General features: G+C 42.0%; 1 protein-coding gene across 1 annotated transcript; it reads left to right on the top strand.

Annotated features, from left to right (window-relative positions):
- Window positions 1-203: 203 nt before the first annotated feature.
- LOC145619706 (uncharacterized) lies at window positions 204-24751 on the top strand. The gene is made up of 12 exons (XM_081674410.1): window positions 204-231; window positions 2097-2215; window positions 2312-2323; window positions 20823-21068; window positions 21252-21319; window positions 21390-21840; window positions 22081-23334; window positions 23431-23664; window positions 23931-24242; window positions 24359-24415; window positions 24508-24638; window positions 24682-24751. The coding sequence occupies exons 1-12, from the start codon at window positions 204-206 to the stop codon at window positions 24749-24751; spliced, it is 2982 nt and encodes a 993-aa protein (XP_081530536.1).
- The last annotated feature ends 2546 nt before the right edge of the window (window positions 24752-27297 follow it).

Genomic DNA, 27297 nt, shown 5'->3' on the forward strand with positions numbered 1-27297 from the left:
TCTTCTCTCTCTTTTCTCATTTTCTGATCTCTTCTCTTGTCCCCTTCCTCCCTCTTCTCTCGCACCGCCGTTCATTCCACCCCGCCGCCGTTCTTTCCTCTATCATTCTTCTCCACCTTACCGTCGTTCATTCCACATCGCCGCCACTACTGTTTATACTAATAAAAACAACATTAATCAGTGTAGATCTTTCTCGAGCAACCATGACTGCTTACAGAGGCAAATACGCTGGTATCTTTCTCTCTTATGTAGATCTATCAGCTTATCATTGCTTCGTTTTTTAATTTTTTTGCTTTGATTTGATGAATTTGTTTAGTTTGGTTTGAAATTAGATCTGATCTGTGGTTTATTTATGTCTGTTTTTGGATTGATTTTCATGTTTTGAGATTTTTTTCTACGATTTTTGATGTTTTCGGTTTAGATCGACGCCGGAATCCTGTTTCTGCTTGTTTAATTGCTAAATATTTATGATTTTAGCGTTATTTAATGGTCATAAAAGTTAGTTTATTAGATGGTTGTGTTTGTGCTTTGTTGTAGGTGATTTAGTGCTGTTTTTAATGGAACTTCTATGAAAGTATTGATTTTTTTGCGATTTTTCAAAGTTTAATTTTCCTCAAATTGCTTAGATCTATATATCTGAATATCTACACATTTACGCTTGTTTTTGGTTGATATAATGGTCTGGATTCATTCTCAATGATTACAATAAGTCACTTAAATGTTCTCTTAAATTTTTGTATGCGAAGCTTCTTGCAGTTTGTTGATTTTTGGTTTTGTTTTGTTTGCATTAGAGATTTGTATTTAAGATGCTAACTTCTGAATATTGGTTTTGAATTCTGGAATCTTGAATTTGTGAGTTTGAAGTTATGAAGTGTGTTCTGTGTTGATTTGGGATGATTTGAGGCCTCAATAATCAATATTGCCACTTAAATGTCTAGTGTTGTTTGAATTTTCTGAACTCTGTGGTGTTTGAGATGGAATGAGTGATTGTCTTAGTTGTTTCGAGCATCGATTATTGGTTCTGAGTTTGTGTCGTGTCGTATTGTTGTCATGTGATAAAACGTTCTACTTTTGTATCACCATGAGGAAGAAATTTGAGATATGAATAGTTGAATATGTTTCTGAGGGTCATACAATTTGATGTGATGATGCTATAAGGTGTTTAAGAGCTCATTTTTTATTGTGTTTGATTATTTAATTTTTTACATGCTTAATTATTCTACGATGTATGTCCTGCCCTCTGTTAGTCTCTTTGTTTTCGTTATTTTATTGTCTTTATTAAGTATTATATCTTTTCTCTTTGAAGACTATAAAGTGAGGGGTCTATTTCTCCAAAGTCCCAGTACCTTTGAAAGTGTAGAAGGATCTGATGATGAAGACACCTTCACAGAAAGTTTTATATTACATCCTACTATCTGCATACTAGTGGAAATCTGGTGAGTAAATTCCATGTATTGTATTAGTTAAGTCTTTAGTCTTCCCTAGTTGTTTGTTCTGGTTTATCACTTTGCAATTGTATGTGCTATGGAAACTGGAGAGAGTAGGGAATTGTTTTTAGTTTCTTTTACTTGTGCTTTCTCGCTTGGATGTTCTCTCTTTTCATTTCATTTTTTGGGCCTTATAAACTCCAAAATATAAAAGAACAGAAGAAGAAAAATAAGGGAGGTTATGAAGAAAAGGTGGCTGTTATGTCCTAATTTTTGGTCTATACTCATTATTTGGGATGAAAAATTTAATGAGATGATTTGAAAATGTTAAAATGAATACATTTGAGGCTAAGATTGTTGGGTTTTTTTTTTTTGGGTCTATATGGAGCCACTCTTAAATATTTGAATTTTAGTATCTTGGTGCGCACTTTAATTTGAACTTAAGAGGAGGTCAATGCCTTCATTTGAGAGCTAGGCATGTGAAGGGACACAAAAAGAGATTAGGAAAGGTAGGCGAGTGATTGTGAATCGAAATTGTTTTTGTTTTTATTGAATCAGGTATGCTTTATTCAGAGAAGTTATTTTCTCATTTTGAGCTCCTTATACTCAGCTGAAACTTTTTAGTCACCCATTTTAATTGAAAAAGTTATTTTGCATCTGGTATCTCAGGTTTTGAAGTCTTGGCTTTTCCTTGCAATCAATTTCTCAAGCAAGAACCTGGGACAAGTGAAGATGCTGCAAATTTTGCTTGTACCAGATTTAGTGCTGAATATCCCATTTTTCAGAAGGTAAGTTCGTATTTTTTTTTGCTGGAATTTTGATTTTTGTGGAATGTATACTTGTCCTCATTGAGCATTCCTTAGTTTATAATTAATTTTGTGCAGATTGGTATTGATGTATGTGTGGCCTGTTGTATGCTAAGTAATAATATACCTTTACACATGTCTGTTATGGATTTCTTTTGAAGTATTCTTTTCTTTTTTTTTGCCTGTATTTGTGGTCTTTTTAATCCGATTGAGATACATGGACTTGTAGTTCTCCCTTTGTTGCATTCATCCTTATATTTTTTCATTTTCTATGATTGTTTTCTTGTGAATGATGCATTGAATACTAGAACTATAAGTGACATTAGATGTAGGTGGCCTGGCAAGGCTATAGCTACGGCTGCCCTGTAGAGGCTGCTGCTGCAGGGTGCCATGGCAAGGCTGCAGCTGTTGCTGCCCTGCCGAGGCTGCTGCTGTAGGTGGCCTAGCAAGGCTGCAGCTGCTGCTGCCCTGCCGAGGCTGCTGCTGCAGGTGGCCTAGCAAGGCTGCAGCTGCTACTGCCCTGCCGAGCCTGCTGCTGCAGGTGGCCTAGCAAGGCTGCAGCTCCAGAATCGTATTGAGTGTTTAGTGGGTTTTTGGGGGTATTTTTAGCTGATAATATGAGTTTTGATTTCGATTTCGTTGAGTAATAGGGTTATGATTTTATTTTGAGTTCGATTTTGTCAGAGAAGTTGCTTACGGAATTTCTCTAATGTTTGTTTCTTTGTATTCCCCCTATCTGTATGAGAATTCTCCTGTAATGGACTTGATTGATGATGTTATTTTTAGGGGGTGCGGGGTTGAATATTGAATACTCCGTAGTATGTCTTTGTGCAATAGGTCACATTGTCGATTATAACTTGTACTTCGTATATATTTTAGCTTCTCGAATTGCTATGTTGTTTAGGTGTTCATGGTGTATTACATCGTAGTTTCTTGCTTATTTTACCAGTTGTTTGTAATTTTTGTACTCAAATCAAATGTGCGAAGCAGTAGTTATCTGTAATAAACAGGCTTATTCATATTATAGTATAGCTTATATTTGGGTTTGGGTGTTTCCAAGATGATAATAAAATGAAGCTAGGTTAATGTTTTTTTTTATAGAAATTCTTTGAATGGCTTGTGTTTGAAGGTTGTAGTGTGTTTTGTGTAGCATAAACATGTTTTATGATGGAGTAGTGAAGCTTTTTGGGTTATTTGGATTTGCGGGGGCATCCAGCTGTCCGGCTGGAACTTGATCTTGTGGGCCCAGAAGATCAGCTTACTGAGATGTCACTAGAAGACGAGATAGAGCAGCGGCTGCTGCTGCTGCAGCTTCTGCCTCACAGGGCTGCTGTTGTTCTGCTATGCTACTGTTTTTTTTTAAGTTTTTTTGGACCAAAATTGTAGTGTTACAGCCTTTTTTAATGAAAATATGTAAGTATATATATGTAAGTGTATATATATTAATTTATGTGGAAAAAATGCAAAAAAAAAAAAAAAAAAAAAAAAATTATTTTTTTGGGCCATTTTTGCCACCGATTTTGAACAGAACCGGTGCCAAAAACCCCTTTAAAAAAAGCGGGAATGGGTTTTTGCCACCGGTTGACCGGTGGCCATAATAAATATTACCACCGGTTAACCGGTGGCAATAATCATTTTTGCCACTGGTTTTTAACCGGTGGCCTTTCTTGGGGTTATTGCCACCCCCCAAATGACCACCGGTTCAAAACCGGTGGCTTAGGGGGGTTTTGAACCGGTGGCTAAGTGGTTTTTTCGCCTAGTGATTACAATCTCCATGCCATACCTTTTGCACACTTTTTCATGATTAGACTTTCAAGACCTCATTCGAACCAAATTACACAACTTCCTTGCTTGAAATCAAGACTCTCAAACTCGAACCTCACAAGCCGATGCTTCACTAACTACAAGGGTTGGTAAAACATAGGCCGCTAGGTTTGTAATGTGGTTTAACCAAGAAAGGGGAAATAAGGCTCAACATGGCTAGCATGAAGGTATATGAAAAATAAAAACCAAATTTGTAACAAAACACAACGAAAACAAAGAAAAATGAGAAGAAATGCCCTCTTCCTCCTCTAGAGTTATATGATCACGATTTTGGGAGCTAGATACCAACACAAGGATTAAGACACGCATAGTTAAGGATCCAATATGCCGCTCAACAAAAGTGATGGAGGCTTGAACAATTGACGCTCACATGGGACATGAAAATAAGCAAATACCAACCAAGGGAATCCTATTCACTACGGAGAGCAACACCATCTTACCGCTTTCCCGTGAACTAGGGGTTCAAACGTTCTCAAGAGTTCTAAACCGGGCTACCTTAGCTTAAAATGTGTCTAGCTCAACCCTAAGCACTCTCAAACCGTGAAGACCCACTTCAACTAGGAAGGTAAGCATTCAAAAATATGTCATAACAAAAGCATATAGGTCCACATGTCCAAATGAACGAGCAAATTCTGAATTTTCAAAAAAATTTCTCTTTTCATGATTATGAATGTCACAAAAAAGAAAGAAGAAGAACAACACACAAAGAAAAAGGAAGAAATCAAAAAGGTTCATAAATGAGGCATGTAAATCATATAAATCCCAATCGACATACAATGATCGTTGAATACAACATCAACGATCCCAGGTTCCTTAGAACCAAATTAAACAACCACGAACCATTCAACTCTTTCTAAACTAACCTAAACTAAGCACTCAAAAAGAAAAAAAAAGGAAAAATAAAGGAAAGGTCTCACCAAATGCCGCTTGATTATAGAAGACAAGGCAATAAAACCAATATCACCAAGGGAGCTCGGGTTGCTCCTTTACTTCCTTCATCTCCGATCTCAAGCTTCAAGAAAAGTGAGCCAAACAAAAGAAACTACAACAAAACAAGAAAAAAGTTAGAAAACAAGGAGGAAGACTAAAGAAATAAACAAAAAGAAGAAAAATAAATAAAAAGCTATCTACAAAGTTTGGATTAAGGGGATTTGGATTTTCAGGAATTTGGATTTGGATTTTTCTCTCGGGAGCATCTCCACCTACAAAAACTCAGGAATCATCAAAGAAAATCATTAGAAATCAACAAAGACAATCATAAAACATCATCATCATCACCATCACATCACCACATCAATATCATCACCACATCACCATCACAACATCATCGTTACAACATCATCACCACCATCACAACGCCATCAACACCACAAGGCCACTATCCTCACTACCCTCCTTATGTGCAAGCAACTACCCTACCACTCTACCTTCCTATGTACACTTCAACCAACCAAAAGGACATCCTCCCCCACACTATTCTTTTGCTCATTCCGAGCAAAAGTGATAAGTTAGAAGACCGGGGGGAAATGGAACCCTCATCACTGGTTATCATCTCCTTGCCCCCATGGGTGAGGGGGGTTATTAGGATCAAACCCGGGAGTGTCCATGAAAGGGTGGTGGGGTTGGTTGAAGTGCTCATAGGGCCACCCTTTGTCACCCCACCATACAACCCTTATCGTCCGAATTCATAAAAGAGATGGTCCGACCGAACAGTGGGAAGGTTCGGCCGGACCACAAGGTAGGTTTGGCCAAATCCCCGGCAACGGCGCCAAAATTTATCGGGATTTAGTAGGTCGTTGGGACTACCAACCCAAATCAAATTAACTACTTATAACCTAAACTACCCTAATACAAATATAGGGGTAAGTATAGGGTCGAACCCAAAGGAAGCATGCCAGCTAAATATCAAATTCACTAAGAAAGAGTCAAGGAAAGGATAATTTTGTTGGTTTTTGGATAAAAAGCACTAAGACTACAAACAAGCAAATAAAAAGAAGATTAACAACCAAGAGAGAACGACGCTAGGGGTACGAGGGTGTCAAACATGATTAGAATGAGGTGAATAATGATAGTTATCATGAAGAACATGCCAAAGAACACAAGATCCTACCTAAACAATTCATTCTCATGCAACTGTCTAGGTAAATCAATGAAAGAGCCCTATGCTAATAGAATCATTCTCATGCATCCTAATAGACACTAGCAAAATCAAGAGAATAAAGAGGCACAATTCATAAAACACTATTTTAACAACTCGTTTTCATGCAATCATCAAAATAGGGGTGATCTTAATCTAGTTCAAATCATTTTCATCCATTTAAACTAGAAGGCAATCAAATAAAGTGCAACAATAATCTCAAGCCATTAAAAATCATATCTTTCATAAATTTAAGGCATGTATTCAATCCAACCATCATCATTGATCCAACATTCAACACATATTTTCCACCCCCTTCCCTTAGCTAAAAAATTAGCCTAGAGAAGGGAGATTAAACATGATGATAAAACTAAATGAAAACAAAATAGACATGGAAGCAAACATGATCAAAAACAATGAAAATACCAAAAGATATCAATCCACAAAATAGATAGGAATAAAGATTAATAGATAGGCAATAGTAGAAAGATTTAAACTTGCAAAGTTACTTGATTGATTGATTGAAGGGAAAGCGTGAACCAAAGTTGCATACAATGAGATAACTTGTGCAATACTACTCTACCTCTCTCTAAGATTAGGTTTAATTGTCTAAGATAATGAGATAATCCCCCAACATTACATAAAAACGTTCTAAAATAACCGCCTAAAGTAAACCGTACAAAGCAGCTAGCATAAAAGAGATGGTCCGACCGAACAGTCACTACTAAAAATTGGCCAAATTGCGACCGGCGCAAACGGTCGCAAAAAATAGTGAAAACGGTCGCAAAACGTAATTGCGACTGTCAACGGTCGCAACATGGCTGTCGCTATTATGATGGTCGCAAAAAAAAAATTTACGACCGTTTGACGGTCGCAAATTCTTAACGGTTGTTTTAACTATTTTCAACGACCGTTAAAAAAACGGTCGCAAATATTAAAAATTGCGACCGCCTTATGAAACGATCGCAAATATCGAATTTAGCGACCGTCATAAGCCGTCGCTAAAAGTGTTTCGGGGTTTTTTGAGTCCCTTGGGAGAGTTACAACACTAAGACTGGATGCTCGCTTGGATGCCTGTACCTGCAAAACAACGGAGCACCGAATGGTCGGTGGTCCGCCTCCGAAGCTTAAGTTAGTCAAAGTCCGAAGAATAAGGTGCGGAATGTAAAGGGTTATCTGCTCGGATTCCGAGCTCGGGTGTACTGTTCTCTTGAGAGTGACAGTTCTGACAATGATTAGCAATCACTGAATATACTTCATAAAGAGTGTCAAAAGAACGTAACCATAAATGAGGAGGTCATCTCCTATTTATAGGTTTCTCGAAAAACGTGCACTCCCTAGGGTTTCGTGCCTTAGGGAATATTCACGCAGCTTTTGCAGACCTCGGGATTTGGGCCTGAAAGCTGCCAATCCCAGGTCCTTTTATCTGTCTGCCACGTGTCGTTCCCTGAAAGGTCCAAGGTGGCGCCCCTTTCAGTGACACGTGCCGGACTCTGATTGGGCCATCTGGCCTAGGGTATTTTAACCCAAATCATTTGCCCCTCACAGGTGACACGCGCTTGCCATGTGTTGCCTGTGACAGGTGTCAGCATCCGATTGGTCGGATTTTGAAAAGTTACTGTGGAGGGAAAATTTTAGGGTTTTTAACCCCTCTATAAATAGAAAGTTTTCACCCCCGGATTTTTTACACCTTTGCGAATCTTTGGAGAATCTTGGACTTTAGAGTTTAAGAATCTCAAAATTCCCTAAGTGTTTCTTAGCTCTCAAGCATCCGACACTCGGCCCGCTGTCCGACCGCTCCCAGCCAACCAAGCGTCTCTCACCCTTCTTCTAAAGGTAACGCCTGTTTCTTCGTTTACTTTTCATTTTTTCTTTGTTTTCGAAAAAATGGTTTCCCAATCGCATGCGGCACAGTATAGGATAGTGATCAGCCGGTCACCGGGGACGGCTAAATCTAGAACTTGCAGTGCCGACTGCTTGGCCAGCGACTGTGCAGGACACGATGGCCAGAACAAAAAGAACAGCAAGAAAACCCAACTCCGATGGATCTTTTTTCCCATCGGATGGTTCAACTCTTTATTCTGACGGCTCAATGAGGGTGCCTCGAAGTGAGGTGTCAGAACACCCTGATAGCCCTTCTTATCTTCCTCCTACCCCCACTTATTACCATTCGCCCTCTTCAAGCGGTACTCCTAGTGATAGGATACTGGAGGAGGAAGATGAAACCTATGCAGCCGGGCCTTCTGAACAGGCGCCGGTAGAGAGTCTAAGGGAGGACCCTGCTGGCACCAGTCGGCAGTCCCTTAGCTCTGATGACGAGTCGGCCTCGTCATCTTCTTCAGATAATGCCTCCGCCTCTTCAGGGGTGGCAAGGGCAAGAATAGATACTACCAGGGAGTCCCTGGCAAATGAGAAAGGGAAAACTTGGGCCGAGCCGAGCGCTTCCAGGCGCTTGGAGAAAGCCCCTTACTATCATCATGTTCCGCAGGGAAGACGGAACACCATGGCAAACGGCCTTGCAAGTTTTAGGCGCAGGGTTGTGTTGGGCCATGGCTTTACTTTATGCGTCCCTAATAAGGACGACACCATTACTTGGCCGAGCATGGCCAGCTACTAGGACCGAGCATTCGGTTGTTATGAGGCGGCCTTTCAGGCTGGCTTGTGCTTCCCTCTCCATCCGGCTGTGGAGAGGATTTTGGATGGATACCAACTTGGTATCTGGCAACTTGTACCCAATTCCTGGATCAACATTCTGGGGTACGTTGCCGCCTGCGAGATGCTGCAGGTGTAGGCGAGTTTTGAAGCATTAGCCCACATGCATTATCTTAGCAGGGCGCTTGCTAGGGGTGGCGAGGGCTGGTACACCTTGACTACTTGCAAGGGGTACATGATGGCTGTTGGCAAAGAAAACAAGTGGAAAGATTGGAGAACTAAGTTCTACATAGTCAAAACCGCCGACAGCCGCCTGAACCAAAAGTATAACAGGTGGAACAAGGATCCACCTCTCCTAGCAGGCAGGAGTGCATTGCCAGCTCTTCCTAGACGAGGAAAGGAGGAGATCATGGATGCGGGTTTGTTTACCGTGTCCGTGAGGACGAATGATGAGGGGGACAAGGAAGTCACCCCTCAAGGCTATCTCCCTTTGTACAAATGGTTTGAGGAAGGGACATTCTTGGTTGCTTGTGGGCTAAGTACTGAGATGCCGAGAGGTAGTTGGCCGTCTGTTTAATATGCCCTTTTTAGTTTGCTTGTCTTCACTAGTTAAATGTGACTAACCCTTGATTCTTTTTTGCAGATAAAGCGATGGAGAAACTTTCGGCCTCCAAGAAGCCGGCTGTATTTGCTGCCAGATACAGATCAAACGTCCTTAACAGGGCGGAAGCCACCACAAGGGTGGAAGAGCAGCAACCAGCCGGTACCCCAGGGGTGAGGTTTTATACTTAGCATTTTTCTAATTAATGCTGATCCTTTGCCGAATGTTTACTGACCTTGTTTTCTCTTCAATAATACAGGGTACCTCCTCCAAATCCCCGTCCAAACCATCCGACCCCAAGCTCCAAAAGACTAGGGCTGGTGATGTGAGCGCATCCGGCAAGGGCGGCTGGAAGCACATTGCTCATAAGCCAAAGAGGCCCTCAGACGCCCCTGCCGGTGAGATGAGGTTTTTGGGGGAAAAGCCCCCCTCGTCCACCGGTCAGAAGAGGTTTCTGGGGGAAAAGCCCCCCTCTTCATCCGACCCGAAGAGGTCTCTGGGGAAGAAGCCCGCCTCTTCATCCGGTCCGAAGAGGATTTTGGGGGAAGAGGAGGTGGATAAGGACGATGGTAAGGACTATTCGTCCCCCTTTTCCTTTCTTTAAGCTATCCATACTTAAATACTTTTCTAACTTTTTCTTCTTGCAGTCCCCATACAGAGGCCGACTGTAGTTCAAATGGCCAAGTCCATGCTGAGGGCGATTGATCCGGATGATAAAGCATCCGTCAGAGGAGTCGGCACCCTAGACCTTGATGGTATTCTAGGGAACCTTTGTGAGGTATAGACTTAGCCTTGCCTTAACATTCGTTTTTTTTTTTTTTTTTTTTTTTTTTTTTTTTTTTTTTTTATATATATCCGCCTGGTTCTTAACCATCCGGCTTCTTTTTGCAAGCCATGCTGCGCGTCCAAGGGCTCGGCAGACCCCTTAAGGAAAAGACCAAAGAGGTAAAAGCTGCCAAGGCTCAGGCCGAGTCCGCCATGGATAGGGCTCAATTTGATATTGCTCAGAATGAATTTCTGACGCTTGATATGATGTATTCGCAGTCGGAGGCCAATCTGTAGGTGAAGAAGGACCTGGACTCGGCCCGCCTTCAAGTCTCCAACCTCAAGAAGGAGATCAGGTCCCTTAAGGCAGAGCTCGAGCCCCTTCACGACGCCAAGGATGAGGCCGAGAGGGCCCAGAATAGGGTGAGCCGCCTGCAGCATAAGCTCACCAACCAGGAGCATCAGCTGAGGACCAAGTTCGAGTCCCGTGCCGAGCAAGAGAGAGCTGAACTGGTCAAACAAATGATCAAGGATAATGAGGCCATCATGCGGGACACTTGGGCGGCTGTTCAGCCAGACTCGGACTACCAAATTTGGAAGTCCAAGTTTGACGAGCTCAGCAAAGCTCTCGACGATCGCCTCCTTGAGGAGATGGAAGAAGCTTCCAAGGCTGATGCTGAGGCCGAGGCTGCCGAAGGCTCTGGGTCCAACTCTTCTAGGGAGTCGTCCTCTAGGGAGGAAGAGGAAGATCAGGCGGAGGAGCAGGAGAAAGACGATGAAGAGCAGCCGAAGGGCAACAGTCCGGCTGCCAATGAAGAGGCTCTCCCCTAATCACTTAAGCTTTTTATTTTTTCTGTTTCTCAGCCGAATGGCCAAGCACTTGTTTTTCCGGCCTGTGTGCCGAGTATTTATGTATCTTTACCGACCGAGGGGTCGGGTAATTTGACAATTTCCCTGGCTTTGCCAGATAGCAATTTAACCAATCGTCTAGTGGCGATTGGTCATTTTTAATTTGAATCATTCGGCCATTTGGCTGAAGTTTTTCATATTTTGCCTTTGAATTGTTTGAAATTTTTGCATGTTTTTTGGCTAAGTATTATAACCTGTATACCATGCGAATGTTCTTGCCCCTGGACGGATGTCGAGTGGTTTCGGTTTATGGGATTGATTAACTTGGAAATTATTGATACTTAGAAGAGTATTCATGGTTTCTAAGTCAATCAATCACTATGGTGATTGCCCCAAACCACGCGGCAGACGTCCATCCAGATTTTGGCAAAAATAAGTGTTCGTTCGGCCATTGACTCGAACAAAACTCAAATTTCCAACTTAGCTGTTTTGCTAAGAAAAAATCTTCGCCTGTTCTGCCCCTAAGGAAAAACAGGCGCATCCGGCCATTGGCCTCATTAAGATTAAAGTGTTAAATCTGGGACTTAAATAATTTTCGTAAAAGTAATTCATCCGCCTGTCTTGCCCCATAGGTAAGGTTCAGGCGTCATCCGGCCAACGACCTTAAATAAATGATAAGTAATTAACTTAACATATTTTTTTATAAAGTTATTCCGCCTGTTTTGCCCCTACTTTATGCCTCGGTTAGCCTCTACTTATGAAACAGTGACCATTTCCGAACTATGCTAGAACAGATGAAAAATCCTGGCCTTTTAGATTTCACTTTCGATTGAAACAAACGACTGCGAGTGCTGCCTTAGCATTAGGTTGGGCCGCTTGTATTTTCGTAGAGCAATGTGCCACCCAAATGGGAGATGCTTCTCCTCGACGAATTCACCCGAATGGGCGTTGCCGGTTATCTGACTCATGTTGGAGCAGACGGTCATACTCATGTTGGAGCAGACTGTGACCATTCGGTCTTCTTTGTTTTTATCTGGCCTTGAGCCTCACAATTGATTAAGTGTTGGTATAAACTTATTAAAATTTCGTAGGAACGACTGTTTAGAACAGTCGGCTCCTTCAAAGGGTTTGAGGCGTCTGCTGTTGGGACAGACGCCCTTCATAGGGGTCGTCTGTAGCTGGTACAGACGGTACTAAAAATTTTAAGATAATAGAACAAATTGGAACATGGAAGCATATTCTCATTAACAAAACTTTGAGATAACAAAATTGAAGTATTTACATTCGTACTTAGAAGTAGTAATTTTTTAAGTTGTCTACATTCCAAGTTCTGGGCAGCTGCCTGCCGTCTGGTTCTTCCAGGCGGTAGGTGCCGTCTCTTACTTCCTCATAGATTCGGTAGGGGCCTTCCCAATTTGGAGTAAGCTTACCCTGCTCATTCGCCCTACCGATTGCTTCCATTTTCCGTAGCACAAAGTCCCCTACTTTGAGAGGACGCTTGTGTACTCTTTTGTTGTAAGCCCGAGTCATTCTCAGACGGTATATCTCATGGCGCAAGGCAGCATTGCCCCTGCGCTCTGGTAGTGAGTCCAATGCTAGACGCATGGCCTCCCAATTCGCCTCCTCATCATACAACATGATTCGAAGAGTCGGCTCATAGTGTTCAATGGGCAAAACAGCTTCTGCACCATACACCATAAGGAATGGGGTCTCTCCAGTTACCCCTTTAGCAGTCGTCCTGATGGACCAGAGGACGTGTGGTAATTCATCCGCCCAAAGGCCACCAGCCCGTTCAATTTTCTTTTTAATCCCGTCTGAGATTAACTTGTTAAAGGCCTCGACCTGGCCGTTTGCTTGAGGCCGGCCGACTGATGCAAAAAAGCTAGAGATCACTTGGTCTCCTAGCCAAGTCTTGAGTTGAGGCGTTTCAAATTGAGGACCATTGTCAAAAACCATAGACATGGGCACCCCGAAACGAGTGATTATGTTTCTTTAGATGAAGGAAATAACATCTTTTGTCTTAATGTTTTTGACTGCCTCCGCCTCTACCCATTTAGTAAAGTAATCCACAGCCACCAATATGTAGCGCTTGCCGCCTGGTGTGGCTGTATATGGCCCCAAAATGTCCATGCCCCATTTGGCGAAGGGTATTGGGCTGTGGATGGTCGTCAGGTCTGTAGCCGGACGATGAATGAGCTTGCCAAATTTTTGACATTTGTCACATTTTCTCACCAATTCCATTGCATCAGACTCCAGTGTAGGCCAGAAATAAATCCGCTTGGCTTTGGCAGCAAGGGATTTGCCCCCTATATGGGAGGCGCAGAATCCCGCATGCAACTCTTCGAGGAATTCCTTACCCTTCTCGGGGGTAACACACTTCAACAGAGGTTTCAGAAACCCAGCCCTGAAGAGTTCCCCTTGTCGCAACTCGAAGTTAGCCGCTCGTTTTTTCAAAACAGCAGCCTCCTACGGTGAGTCAGGGAGCGTGTCGTCTGTAAGGTAAGCCCGGATGCTATCCATCCAGGTTGAGCTTCGGTCAAGAACTCCAATGGGGTCTTCTTCAGAGATACTCCTTTTTCCATGACCTCCCAGAAGACTGACCGAGGCGTTTCACAGGAGGCGGATGATGCCAGCTTGGACAAGGCATCCCCCAAGATTGTTGGAAGACCTAAGCACTTGACTTAGTGTAAATTCTTCAAGTGTCCCAACTTCAGCCTTGACCGCCTACAGGTATTTTACCATGGCCGGATGAGTGGCCTCGTACGTTCCATTGACTTGGAGTACGACCAATTGTGAGTCTGAGCAGGCGTCAATTTTCTTTGCTCCTGCTGCCTTACAGTACCGAATGCCAGCAAGCAGGGCTTCATATTCGGCCTCGTTATTGGAGACCTGGAACTTGAACCGTAGTGCATATTCAAATTTGTCCCCCTCAGGAGACTGACAGATAATCCCTGCACCACAGCCATTCGCAGTAGAGCTCCCGTCTACATACACTTTCCAAACCTGACTAGTATCATCCGGAACAACCGGCCTTGTCATTTCCACAATAAAGTCGGCGAATGCTTGCCCCTTTATTGCTTTCCTGGGTTCGTAAGTGATTTCCAATCCTTGCATTTCAATCGCCCATTTGAGCATTCGTCTAGAAGAATCCAAGGTTGTCAGAGGTCGTTTAATCGGCTGGTCAGTGTAGACCACTACCGCATGTGCCAAGAAGTAAGGTTTCAATTTCTTGATGGCCATGTAGAGGGCGAGACCAAACTTTTCAACCATAGGATACCGAAGCTCAGCGTTCCTGAGAACATGGCTGATGAAATAGACCGGGAGCTGAGTGCCGTCTATTTCAGCTAAAAGAACAGCGCTGAGGACATGATCGGAGACGGCCAGATACATGAAGAGCGTCTCTTTGGGCAAAGGGCTAACAAGCCTCGGCAAAGAGTGCAAATGAGTTTTTAACTTTTGAAAGGTCGCCTCTGCATCATCTCCTCATTCAAAATTAGTCTTCTTCCTTATTGTCTGGAAAAAGTAGAGACACTTATCACCTGACCGACTGAGGAATCTCCCCAGGGCCGCCAGACAACCTGTAAGCTTTTGAACCTCTTTCACAGTTCGGGGCGACTGCATGTCGATGTCCGCCCGTATTTTCTCAAGATTGGCCTCTATTCCCCTTTGATCAATCAGGAACCCGAGAAACTTCCCAGACTCAACACCAAAGACACACTTTTTTGGATTTAGCATGACCTTATGCCGCCTGAGTGTGGCGAATGTTTCTCGGAGATCAACAAGGTGATCCGCTTGTTGTTTGGATTTGACTATCATGTCATCAATGTATGCTTCTACATTTCTCCCAATATGATTAATGAAGACTGTGTTAATCATTCTTTGGAAAGTAGCAGGCGCATTCTTCAAACCAAACGGCATCACAGTATAATAGAACAACCCCTGATCAGTGACAAATGCCGTCTTTTCTTGATCTTTTTTCCACAGGGGAATCTGATGGAAACCTGAATAGGCGTCCATTAAACTCATCAAGGCATGACCGGCTGTTGAATCAACCAGGCTGTCGATCTTTGGCAATGGATAACTATCCTTTGGACATGCCTTGTTCAGGTCGGTGTAGTCAACACACATCCGCCAAGTTACATTCGGCTTTTTTACTAACACAACGTTAGCTACCCAGTCAGGAAAGTTACATGGCCGAATGAATTTGGCGTCTAGCAACTTTTTAACTTCAGCTGCTGCCGCCTGACTTCTTTCTTCGCCGTGATTTCTTTTCTTTTGCCGAATGGGCTTCTTTTTAGGATCAACGGCGAGTTTGTGGACAGCGAGATCCGGGCTTATGCCAGGCATCTCTTCCACTTCAAAGGCAAAGATGTCTTTGAATTCTTTCAGAAGTTGTTGCAGACTGTCACCTAGCTTAGCAAATGCAACCGTCCCCACCTTAACGATCCGCTCTGGCAGAGAGTCGTCCAGAGGGATATCAATGTGTTCACCAGTCGGCTGGGGACGGAGATTATCCGACCGTTCCCCGGTCAGTGATTGCTATTTTTTCTCTTTTTTGACCGCCACCAGTTGATCAATTTTTCTCTTTTTCTCAGCTGGTGGGGCCGCTTGGTCTTCCTTGTCATCATCAAGGTCGACTGTTTGTTTGCCCCGGACGGCTGCTGCGGCCGCGGGCTTGACATCCGAGAGATAGCACTCCCGAGCTGTCTTCTGGTGCACATTAAGGGAGCTGACTGTGCCATCATCCCTCTCATACTTAACGAGCATGAGGGCAGGAATGATGACGGCCTTGCACTCGTTAAGAGTGGGTCGACCAAAGATGAGGTTGTAGGCAGTAAGCTCTTCAACCACAAGGAAACGGATGGTCATATGCCAGCCGTTTCCCTTTTGCCCCAGCCGGATGGGCAAATCTATCCGTCCGACTGGGTGCACGAGTCCTCCCCCAAACCCTACAAGGGTGTGCGAGACCTCCATCATGCTATCTGGCTTGTACTTGAGATTGGAGAAGCATTTGAGGCTGATGAGGTCAGAGGAACTGCCTGTGTCGATCAAGATTCGACCAACCAGTTGGTTGGCCACTTTGCATTCAATGACAACAGGGTCATCATGCGGCCGACGGACTTTGCCTCTGTCCTTTTCGGTAATGATGACCTAAGGGAAGGCGGATGTGCTTGCCGCCTCTCCCTCTTCAACAGAATGGATCATCTTTTTCAGATGATCCTTGGTGCCCCGAATGGTCGGGCCACCCCCGGCGAATCCGCCTGATGTGGTATATACCGGATCTTCATCGGTGTCGGTACTAACAGTCGGCTGGGGAGCCTTCTTTTTGGACTGCCCCTGATTCGCCTTTGAAGTCACATTGGACTTCACATAGGACTTTAGCTGTCCTTTGTCGGCCAGACGTTCAAGCTCTCGCTTGAGGCTGAAATAGTCATTGGTGTCATGACCGACGTCTTCATGGAAGTGGCAATGTTTATTTTTGTTCCGATTTTCAATGGAACCTCTCATTGGAGTCGGCTTCTGAAGAGTCAGCCGGTCCTTTATTTCCATCAAGATGGAGCAGCAGTCCTTGTGGAATTCGTACCTTGGGACGTACGGTTTCCACTCTTTCTTCTTCTTCTGGGCCGGCTGATCAAAGTTATCAACGGCCTAGACTTGCTTTTTCTTTTTGCTCTCTTCTGGCTTGGGAGCCGGCTGAGCAGGCCGACTCTCCTTCTGTCGGTCGGACCTCTTAGAGTCCGACTGTCTATTGGAGGAGCAGAGCTCGGTCGCCTGTATATAGGCTTCCGCCTCTCGCAACGCTCCCTGCAGAGTGAAGATTTGCTTTCGGACAAGTTCGTACTTAAATGTAGAACAGTCCTTTAAACCTTTGAAAAAGTCTGTAAAGGCGACCTCGTCAGATAGCCCATGGATCTGGATTTGTACCAGATTGAACCGCCTGACGTAGGAACGCAAGCCTTCTCTATCTCCCTGCTGTACATTGCCAAGATCAAGGCTTGTCTTCTTGGCAGGGATGTTCAGAGAGAAGTTGGAGGCAAACAAGAACGCAAGCGTCTTGAAGCTATTAATGCAACCAGCCGGCAAGTTGCCGAACCACTGTTGGGCTATGCCCTTCAGCGTGGCTGGAAAGCAGCGACACCATCCAGCATCATCCAGCCCTTGTAAATACATGAGGTGGGTGTATGCTAGCAGGTGGTCTTCCGGGTTGGTGGTCCCATCATAGGCTCCTACCAACACATTTTTAACCTTGGTCGGCTATTCGGCGTCGGTTATTTCCTTAGAGAAAGCAGAGGGTTGATCTCCAAGGTGCTGCAGCCTAAGCTGCCAGTCCATGGGCAGATAGCCGCATGCCGCCTGTCCTCCGAGGAAGGCAGGCTAGATGTAAGGTTGAGCAGGCGTTTGGTACAATGGCTGAGCCATGTACTGAGCCTGCTGGATGACATGAGGTCCAACTTGAACCCAGGGGCTGCTTATTGGAGTCTCATGCACAGATTATGAATACCTCAACGATGTATGCTGGAAGCTGTTATGGTAAGTCGACGTTGAGGCCGACTCTGAAAGCTCATTCCTCCTCTGCTCGATGTAATGTCGAGCATCAGAGAATGTTTTCTTGTTACCATCCGGCTGAACATGTCGAATAGCTTTCCTTGCAAACTTTTCTGGGAAACGGAGTCTCGAGAGGTCAAACTGAGGCCGAGTCGTTTCCTTAGGATGAGGAGTCGGCTGTCGGTCCCTGACCGATTTGTTCTTGCCCATTTGGGCTGACTTCTTGGCCGACTGTTCCTTGGCAGGAGTAGTCGACTTCTTGTTGGTGAGTTGTTTAATCTCACCACGGAGAGTGCTCACAAGCTTCATGAGCTCATCTCTGGTTACTGGGTCTGACCTTTCCGCGTGGGTAGAATCAGACGGCTTCTTTGAATGTCCGGCTGGTTTGCTCGGAGCATTTTGAGAGTGAGGGCGCTCCCGCTTTTCCTTGCTGCGGACGCGCCTGGAGATGAGAAACCCATCTCTAGCAGTATAGGTTTCGACGTCACCGTCGTCACCTGAATCATGGTCCGTCTGGACTAACACTTCGTCCAGGGACCGATTGGTCTCTGGTGGTTGATTAGTCTCCAGTGGCCGATTGGTTTCTGGAGGCCGATTAGTTACAGAAATTGGTACAGTTTCCAAAGAGGCCATCTTACAAGTACTCTCCCCACAGACGGCGCCAAATGTTTCGGGGTTTTTTGAGTCCCTTGGGAGAGTTACAACACTAAGACTGGATGCTCGCTTGGATGCCTGTACTTGCAAAACAACGGAGCACCGAATGGTCGGTGGTCCGCCTCCGAAGCTTAAGTTAGTCAAAGTCCGAAGAATAAGGTGCGGAATGTAAAGGGTTATCTGCTCGGATTCCGAGCTCGGGTGTACTGTTCTCTTGAGAGTGACAGTTCTGACAATGATTGGCAATCACTGAATATACCTCGTAAAGAGTGTCAAAAGAACGTAGCCATAAATGAGGAGGTCATCTCCTATTTATAGGCTTCTCGAAAAACGTGCACTCCCTAGGGTTTCGTGACCTAGGGAATATTCACGCAGCTTTTGCAGACCTCAGGATTTGGGCCTGAAAGCCGCCAATCCCAGGTCCTTTTATTTGTCTGCCACGTGTCGTTCCTTGAGATGTCCAAGGTGGCGCCCCTTTCAGTGACACGTGGCGGACTCTGATTGGGCCAATTGGCCTAGGGTATTTTTACCCAAATCAAAAAGTATTAAAAAAACAAAAAAAAAAAAAAGACCCACCCACCCACCCTTAGCCCAGATCCACCCAAACCAGATCCCACCCAAACCAGTAAACCACCACCACTACTCACCCTAAACAACCACTAGCCTGCCTCTGCCTCCTTCTACCCACCATCACCGTCGCCCACCATCGCCCACCAATACCCAGCACCACCCACCCATCCTTAACCCAGAAAAACAGTTTAAAAAATTCCAAAAAAAGCAAACAAAAACGAAATAAAAAACTATCAAACAATCAAACAATTTCGAACAAGAATCCAAAAAAGACATAATTCGAACAAATTTATCAAAACAATTTAACCCACAAATAAAATGCACAAAAATAAAACCAAAAAAATCGCCCTAAAATTCAACCCATAATTATACCCAAAAAAATAAACCCACAACAATTAAGCCCAGAACAAAAAATTCGACAAAAAAATCAAACAAAAGCGAAATAAAACCCTCATAAATCGAACCTAAATTCGAGAAGTTCAAGCTCAAAATCAAACCAAAAATCTATGAAATTCAAACAAACAAAAAACAAATTCGAACAGAATTAACAGAGACTCGAAATAAAATCAAAATCAAAGGAATTCGAACAGAAACGCAAACAAAAATCGATAACAAAATCAAAACAAACATGGAAATTCGAACGAAAAACGAATTCAACCACAAAATTCGAAAATAAACAAAATTTAAGAAAATTAAACATACCTTTTTAGGTCAATATGGTCAAATTCGACCAAGAAAACTCCAGATCTGGAATTTTTGAGGTCGAATTTGACCATAAACACCAAAGTTCGTGTGGTGTTTTTAACGGTGGGCTTTGCTTGTGAAGGTGGCTGCTCTATTTCGGGTTGGTGAAAAGAGGAGATGCGAGAGAAAGAGAAAAAGATGAGGTGAAGAGGATGAGTGAGAAGAGGGGCGTTCACTGGGAGGTGGAAAAAGGAAAGAGAAGAGAGAGATAGGAGAAAAGGATGTGTGAGGAGAGAGAGAACGACTGCTTCTAATAATAGGGTTTGGGTGATCTTATTTTATACCCTTTTTTTTTATTTGAAAAAGCACTTTTGCGACCGTTATGGCGGTCGTAATGTTGCGACCGTTTCTCAAACGGTCGTAATTAAAGCATTTTGCGACCACTACTAACGGTCGTAACAGAATTAATTTAATTTTGAACAAATTTTCACATGAATTTTATTTTTAAAATATATTTCAGTACCTTTGCGACCGTTTTATAGCCCAAAAACGGTCGCAAATATCAATTTTTGCGACCGTTTTTTATGACGGTCGTAGAAAAACAGTCGCAATTCGACCGAATTTTAGTAGTGAGTGGGAAGGTTTGGCCGGACCACAGGGTAAGTTCGGCCGAACCCTGGGTAGGTTCGGTCGAACCTCCCATGATCTTGGTCTGGTCGAACTGCTGATGTTCGGTCACTCCTGCAAAACGGCCGTTTTTCATCTTGAAACTGCCAAAGTGGTTCGGCCGCACCACAAAGAGGGTTCAGCCACACCCAGGTTCGACCGAACCTCCTCAAGGTGCGGCCGAACCTAGCTCATTCTTCCACCCTTCTACTTCTCTTGACCTTCATGATCCTCCTTCACGGCATGCCATGCTATCCAAAGCTCATCCAAGGAGGCCAAGAACCTACAAAACAACAAAAAAACGTATGAAGAACCAACAAAAAGAGAAAAATGGAAAGGAAACACGAGAAAAGAAAGAGAAAGGAAAAACTAAAGGAAAACCGCTTAAAAAGGCTCAAACGAGTGCAAATGATGGGACGATCATTAGAGAAAAATACTGTAAAAGTGGCATAAATGCCACTCATCAACAAGGTCTCTTTGATGGATAATGGGGTGTTCTTGGTTCGGTTAAGATCTGTTGAGAATAGAGATAAGGCCCTTATGCTGGACCCATTCTTTTTTACAAGAAGCCTATTATCATGAAGGCATGGGAGCCTGGTTTGGATTTGTCTAAGGAGACAGTGACTAAGGTTCCTGTCTAGGTTAAGCTTGTAGGGCTTGATCTTAAATTCTGGGGTCAGAGTGCTTTGATGAAGATTGCTTCCTTGATTGGCAATCCTATAAAGACTGACAGAGCTACTGCCTCTAAAGAAAAGCTGAACTATGCTCGTGTAATGGTAGAGGTTGAGATTAATGACTCATTCCTAGAAAATGTTGAATTTCTTGATGAGAAGGGTGTGTGCATCACTCAAAAGGTGGAGTATGAGTGGAAGCCTATAATCTGCAAGGTATGTCATGGTATGGGGCATGAGGATGTTAAATGTCCAAATCATAAAGTGCAAGCTAGGAACCAACATAGGCAGCCACCTAAGAAAGTGTGGAGACCAGTCTAGAAGCCAAGCTCTACTCAGCAGCAAACTAGTGTTGTGAGGGGGAGCAGGACAGTTGATCTGACTGATGATGGTGGACAGGATGTTGTGGGGGAGGCTCCCAAGTTGCTTCCGCCGGGGGTTATCTTGGTTGGTGGTAGCAGTAACAGGTTTAGGGTGTTAGAGGAAAGGGAGTGTTCTGAACTCTTTAATGGATAGTGTGGGATTTTGGAATGCTAGGGGCCTTAACATGCCTAAGAAGTTATGTGATGTGTTATGGTTCATAAGACAACACAATATAGGGTTGTTTGGGCTCCTTGAAACCAAAGTGAAGGATAGGAATTTTGGTAAGGTGTTTGATAGAGTTGGGAGTGATTGGTCTGTCTGCTCTAATTATAGTAAGCATAAAAATGGAAGGATTTGGGTAATTTGGCTGTCACAAATTTTTGATGTGATGGTGCTTAAAGTTGAGGTGCAGCTAGTTCACTGTAAAGTAGTTCATAAGGCAACTGGTGTTCAGTTTGAGGTTACTTTTGTGTATGGTATGAATGAAGCTGTGCAAAGGGAGGAGCTATGGGATCATCTAAGAGTGCTTGCTGGTGCTGTTCAGAATCCTTCGTTTATTGGTGGGGATTTTAATAATGTCCTTAATCTTAGTGATAGGGTGGGTTCTACTGTAACTCTTGCTGAAGTAGAACCGTTTAGACAATGCTTGGGTGATACTAAGTTGTTTGATTGACAAACTGGAGGTATGTTCTATACTTGGAACAATAAGCAAGGTGGAGTTGATAGAGTGTGCACTAGAATTGATAGAGTTTTGGTGAATAATGCTTGTTTGGACAAGTTTTCTAATCTAAAAGCTACTTTCTTCCCTGAGGGCCTTATGGATCATTGTCCTTGTGTTATTTAGTTGTTTGACTGTGGAATGCAGCTGAAAAAGCCTTTTCGGTTCTTTAATATGTGGATTGATGCTCCTGGTTTCTTGGATGCTGTAAAGGAAGCTTGGGCCATTGAGTTTCAGGGAACTGATATGTTTCAATTGGTTAGGAAGTTAACTGAAACTAAAAAGAAACTGAAGTGCATTAACTTGACTAGATTTACATGTGTTGAGACAGCTGATGCTATTGCTGAAAAGAAACTGCTGGATATTCAGTCTCAGTTGCAGAATAACCCTAGGGATGAAGATTTAATAGTGCGAGAAAGGATAGCAAGGGAGGAGTATACTCAAGCTCATAATGCTAGATATAGCTTCTTGAAGCAAAAAGCCAAGGCTCATTGGTTAAAAGATGGGGACATGAATTCTGCTTTCTTTCATGCAATTCTGAGGAAAAGGAAAATTCAGAATAGTGTATACTCTATAGTTTGTGAGGATGGGACTGTTTTGGCTGAGCCTAGGAAAGTTTGTGAGGCTTTTCTGGACTATTATAAAGCTTTATTGGGTAGCAGTGTTGTTGCTACTGGTGAGGTGCAAGCTGGGGTTATTCAGGAAGGGAAGTGTCTGGGTGCTGATCAGTTAGACAGTCTATGCAGGAATTTTAGTGAAAAAGATGTGAAAGAGGCCCTTTGGAGTATTGAGGATGATAAAACCCCGGGTCCTGATGGTTTTTCTAGCAAATTTTTCAAGAGTACTTGGGCTGTCACTGGTCACTCTATCACTAAAGCTGTGCTGAATTTCTTTCATAAGGGGAAGTTGCTGAAACAAGTTAATGCTATTACTTTGACCTTGGTGCCTAAAGTTAATTATGCTAACAGGGTGACTCAATTTAGGTCAATTGCTTGCTGTAATGTTGTATACAAGATCATATCAAAGCTCATTTGCAATACGCTTAAGGAAGTTTTGCCTGATCTAGTTGATGGTTGCCAGGGTGCTTTTGTTGCTGGAAGATCCATCTTGGATAACATTTTGGTGTGTCAAGATATGTTGAAAAGTTATAGCAATAAGAGATTGCCTCCTAGATGTACAGTTAAGGTGGATTTGAGGAAAGCTTATGATTCTATAAGCTCGAGCTTTATAAAAAATATGCTTGGGGCCCTGGGTTTTCCTGTAAAGTTTGTTGGTTGGATTATGGAATGTGTGTGTACTCCTTCTTTCTCTTTGATGTTAAATGGTGGCTTACATGGTTTTTTTGTTAGGAAGAAAGGGATAAGACAGGGTGATCCTATGTCACCTTTATTGTTTGTTTTGGTCATGGAATACTTAACCAAAAAGGGATAAGACAGGGTGATCCTATGTCACCTTTTTAGAGCTTTGAAGTCTTTTGAAAGAAGATCTGGTTTGCAGGTTAATACAGACAAGACAGCTGTTTATTTTGGTAATGTGCCAAACCAGGTCAGGGATGATATTTTGCAGCTATCTGGTTTTGTTGTGGGTGATATGCCTTTTAGGTATCTTGGGATCCCTTTGAATGATAAATATCTGAGGGTTACTGACTATGATGCAATAGTTGACAAAATGTTGAACAAAATACATTGTTGGAGTAGTAGAAACCTGTCTTATATTGCTAGAGCTACTCTGGTGAATGTAGTGCTTATGAGTTTTCACACTTATTGGGCTCAATGCTTATTAATTCCTAAGACTGTAATGCTCAGGATTGTTCAGATCTGCAGAGCTTTTCTTTGGGATGGTAAGTTTTGCTGAGTAGAGCTCCTCCCTTGGCTTGGGACTGGGTTTGTAGACCTGAGGATGCTGGTGGCTTGGGTGTTAGGAATTGTTTGCTGTCGAATAGGGCAGCTCTTGGTAGCTATGTGTGGAAAATTGCTAAAAAAACTTATTCCTTGTAGGTAAAATGGGTTCATTCAGTTTACTTAAAAGAGCAAGATTGGTGGCAGTATAAGCCAAAGAGGAGTGCTGGGTGGGGTTGGAAATTGATGTGTAAAGTCAAGGATGAGCTCAGGGAAGGTTTTGAAAGCAATAATTGGCTCAGCAAAAAATATAAGATTGCTGACTGTTATAAATGGTTACAGGGCAGTTTGACTAAAGTTCCTTGGTGCAAATGGGTCTGGAACAAATTTAATGTGCCTAAACATTCTTTTGTAGTTTGGCTGGCAGTGCTGGGTAGACTCAGAACTAGGGACAAGCTCTTACAGTTTGGGGTCTGTTCTGATAGTTTATGCCTGTTATGTGGTGAAGAGACTGAGACTATTGATCACTTGTTTTTTTGACTAGAAGTACAGTAAAAGATGCTTAACTAGTGACTGCAATTGGCTAGGTATTGGTGTGCTGCAGGATAATATTGGTGAGGTTTGGAAGCATTAGAAGAAATGTGGTAAGAATAAAATTCAGAGTAAATTTTTCTTGGCCACTTTAGCTGCAGTTATCTAACATATTTGGTTAGCCATAAATCATGTTTTCTGGCAGCATGCTGTAATTCATCCTGAGGGGTTGGTAAAGGCAATTCGAAGAGAAGTTGGTGGAAGAGTTCAACAGCTGATTGATGCTAGATGGAAGACTAAAGACTGTAAATGGTTGTTTAAGCTAAGACATGTGCTGTAATTGTGGCTTTTGCTTTTTGTCTTATTTTCTAATGTTTAGGTCTTGTTTCTTGTGGTTTCCTGGGGTTAGCTTTTCTGAGCCCTTCCTAGAAGGTAGCAGAATTGTCTAGCTCTCAGATGAGTTGCCAGTTTTTCCCGTGCACCCTTCTTGGAAGGTGGCTGGGGTTTTTCTTAGCATCTTGGAGATGGTGTGGGCCTTAGGCTCTTGTGTAGTTTGGGAAGCCAGTCGTAGGCTGTTATATTTGTAATTCTCTTGTACACTTAAATTTCTTTCTAATATATTTACTTACTTACCAAAAAATAAAAAAAAAAGTCAAATGAAAGTCAAACACATTCAAACAAAGCTTTATGAATTAAATGAAAGTAAAATGCAATTAAAAAAGCAAATTGAGTCAAATGAAAGTCGAACACATTCATTTAAAGCTAATTGACTCAAGTGAAACTCAAATGCATTCTACAAAGTTAATTGAGTCTAATGATAGTCAAACAAATTCAAACAAAGCTTTTTGAATCAAATGACAATCAAATGCATTCAACAAAGCTAATTGAGTCAAATGAAAGTCAAACACATTCAAACAAAGTTTTTTGAATCAAATGAATATAAATTGCATTCATCAAAGCTAATTGAGTCAAATAAAAGTCAAACACATTCAAACAATGCTTTTTGATTCAAATGAAAGTGTAATGCATTCAACAAAGATAATTGTGTCAAATTAAAGTTAAACACATTCAAACAAAGTTTTTTGAATCAAACGAATGTCAAACACATTCAAACAAAGCTTTTTGAACCAAATGAAAGTCAAATGCATTCAACAAAGCTAATTGAGTCAAATGAAAGTCAAACACATTCAAACAAAGCTTTATGAATCAATTGAAAGTCAAATGCATTCAACAAAGATAATTGAGTCAAATGAAAATCAAATACATTCAAACAAAGCTTTTTGAATACAATGAAAGTTAAAAGCATTCAACAAAGCTAATTTAGTCAAATGAAAGTCAAACACATTCAAACAACGCTTTTTGAATCAAATGAAAGTAAAATGCATTCAACAAAACTAATTTAGTAAATATAAAGTCAAACACATTCAAACAAAGCTTTTTGAATTAAATGAAAGTGAAATGCAATTAACAAAGCTAATTTAGTCAAATGAATGTCAAACACATATTAACAAAGCTTTTTGAACCAAATGAAAGTCAAATGCATTCTACAAAAGTAATTGAGTTAAATGAAAGTCAAACACATTCAAACAAAGCTATTAGAATCAAATGAAAGTCAAATGCATTCAACAAAGCTAATTGAGTCAAATGAAAGTCAAACACATTTAAACAATGCTTTTTGAATTAAATGAAAGTGCAATGTAATTATTAAAGCTAATTGAGTCAAATGAAAGTCAAACACATTTGTACAAAGCTAATTGAGTCAAATGAAAGTCAAATGCATTCTTGTAGACACCTAAAAATGTCTCCCCAAAACCAAACCCGATGATGAACAACCTTTCACCGCCATTATTGGTCGGGTTGAGTATTTAATCTTGGAGTGCTTAAATCCATATTTCCATTTTATAAACCAATCCAATTTCTAACCCATTTCACCAAACCATAACTTATTTTCCTCTTTTGGTGCCTTTAAGCCCAAATAATTCATTTCGTGTCCATTAAAATCATTCATTTCGTGTCCATTTTATAAAAACGTTTAGACCAGTTTATTTTGGTCCATAATGTGGGTTCAATTGTTAAATATTTGGATGGAGCTTTAAAATAGCTTTCCAACGATATATTATAAGCCCAAATCCGAGTTATAACGAATACATTATGGCCAAAATACCAAACTGGGTCTAAACCGAACTTAAGCCCATCTTACCTACGACCCAATGATCATGTGGAGGGTCCAAAGGATTTAATCCCATTCCTAAACCAATTAGGATTAATTGGAAGCTTCTATAAGCTTCTAAAAGATCTTAATTATCCTTTTTGAAAAGATAAGATTAAAGCATTTGAAATTGAATAAAACTTTTATTTTTGAAAGTCCTAATTCTATTCGAATTGAAAGACATTCAAAGATTGACAGATATTGTATTCGTGCCTCACTGTTTTTATCTAATTTTTATATGGTTGGATATCTCTTGAAATTATCTTTCCAATGATATATTATAATATTAATTCCGAGCTATAAAGAAAAAGATATAAAAGAAATACGAAACTCTATCCAAAACTAACACCGGCCCACTATTTCGGCCATATCTTTTATTCTGAAAAATATTTTAATCTGATTTCAATTGGGTTAGAAACTAGACTTCAAGAGATTTCCAACGACATCTTTTTCATCTTATTCCGATTTCTGGATCAAAAGATATGATAAAAACAAACACCGCAAAAACTGCTGTCTATCGCAAGAGTTTTATCCGATTCGAATTCTTATCTTTTCTTGATTCGACCTCTCTTTTTTCCCTATAAATAGAGGTCATATCTCCCCTTTTTTCAATCATCAACAAGCTTGATCACCAAATCATTCTCTCTTCCTCTCTTCTACACCAAAAATCATCCTCTCTTCCTACACCAAAAATATTCTTTCCTCTCTCTCTAGCCCAAACTCTAGCCACCCTATTCTCTAATTTTGTATCCCTTAAGCACTCTAAGGAGTCCATACGATACTCGA

Source organism: Chenopodium album, chromosome 27 (genome assembly GCF_948465745.1).
Source record: "Chenopodium album chromosome 27, dcCheAlbu1.1, whole genome shotgun sequence".
NCBI classification, from domain to species: Eukaryota; Viridiplantae; Streptophyta; class Magnoliopsida; order Caryophyllales; family Amaranthaceae; genus Chenopodium; species Chenopodium album.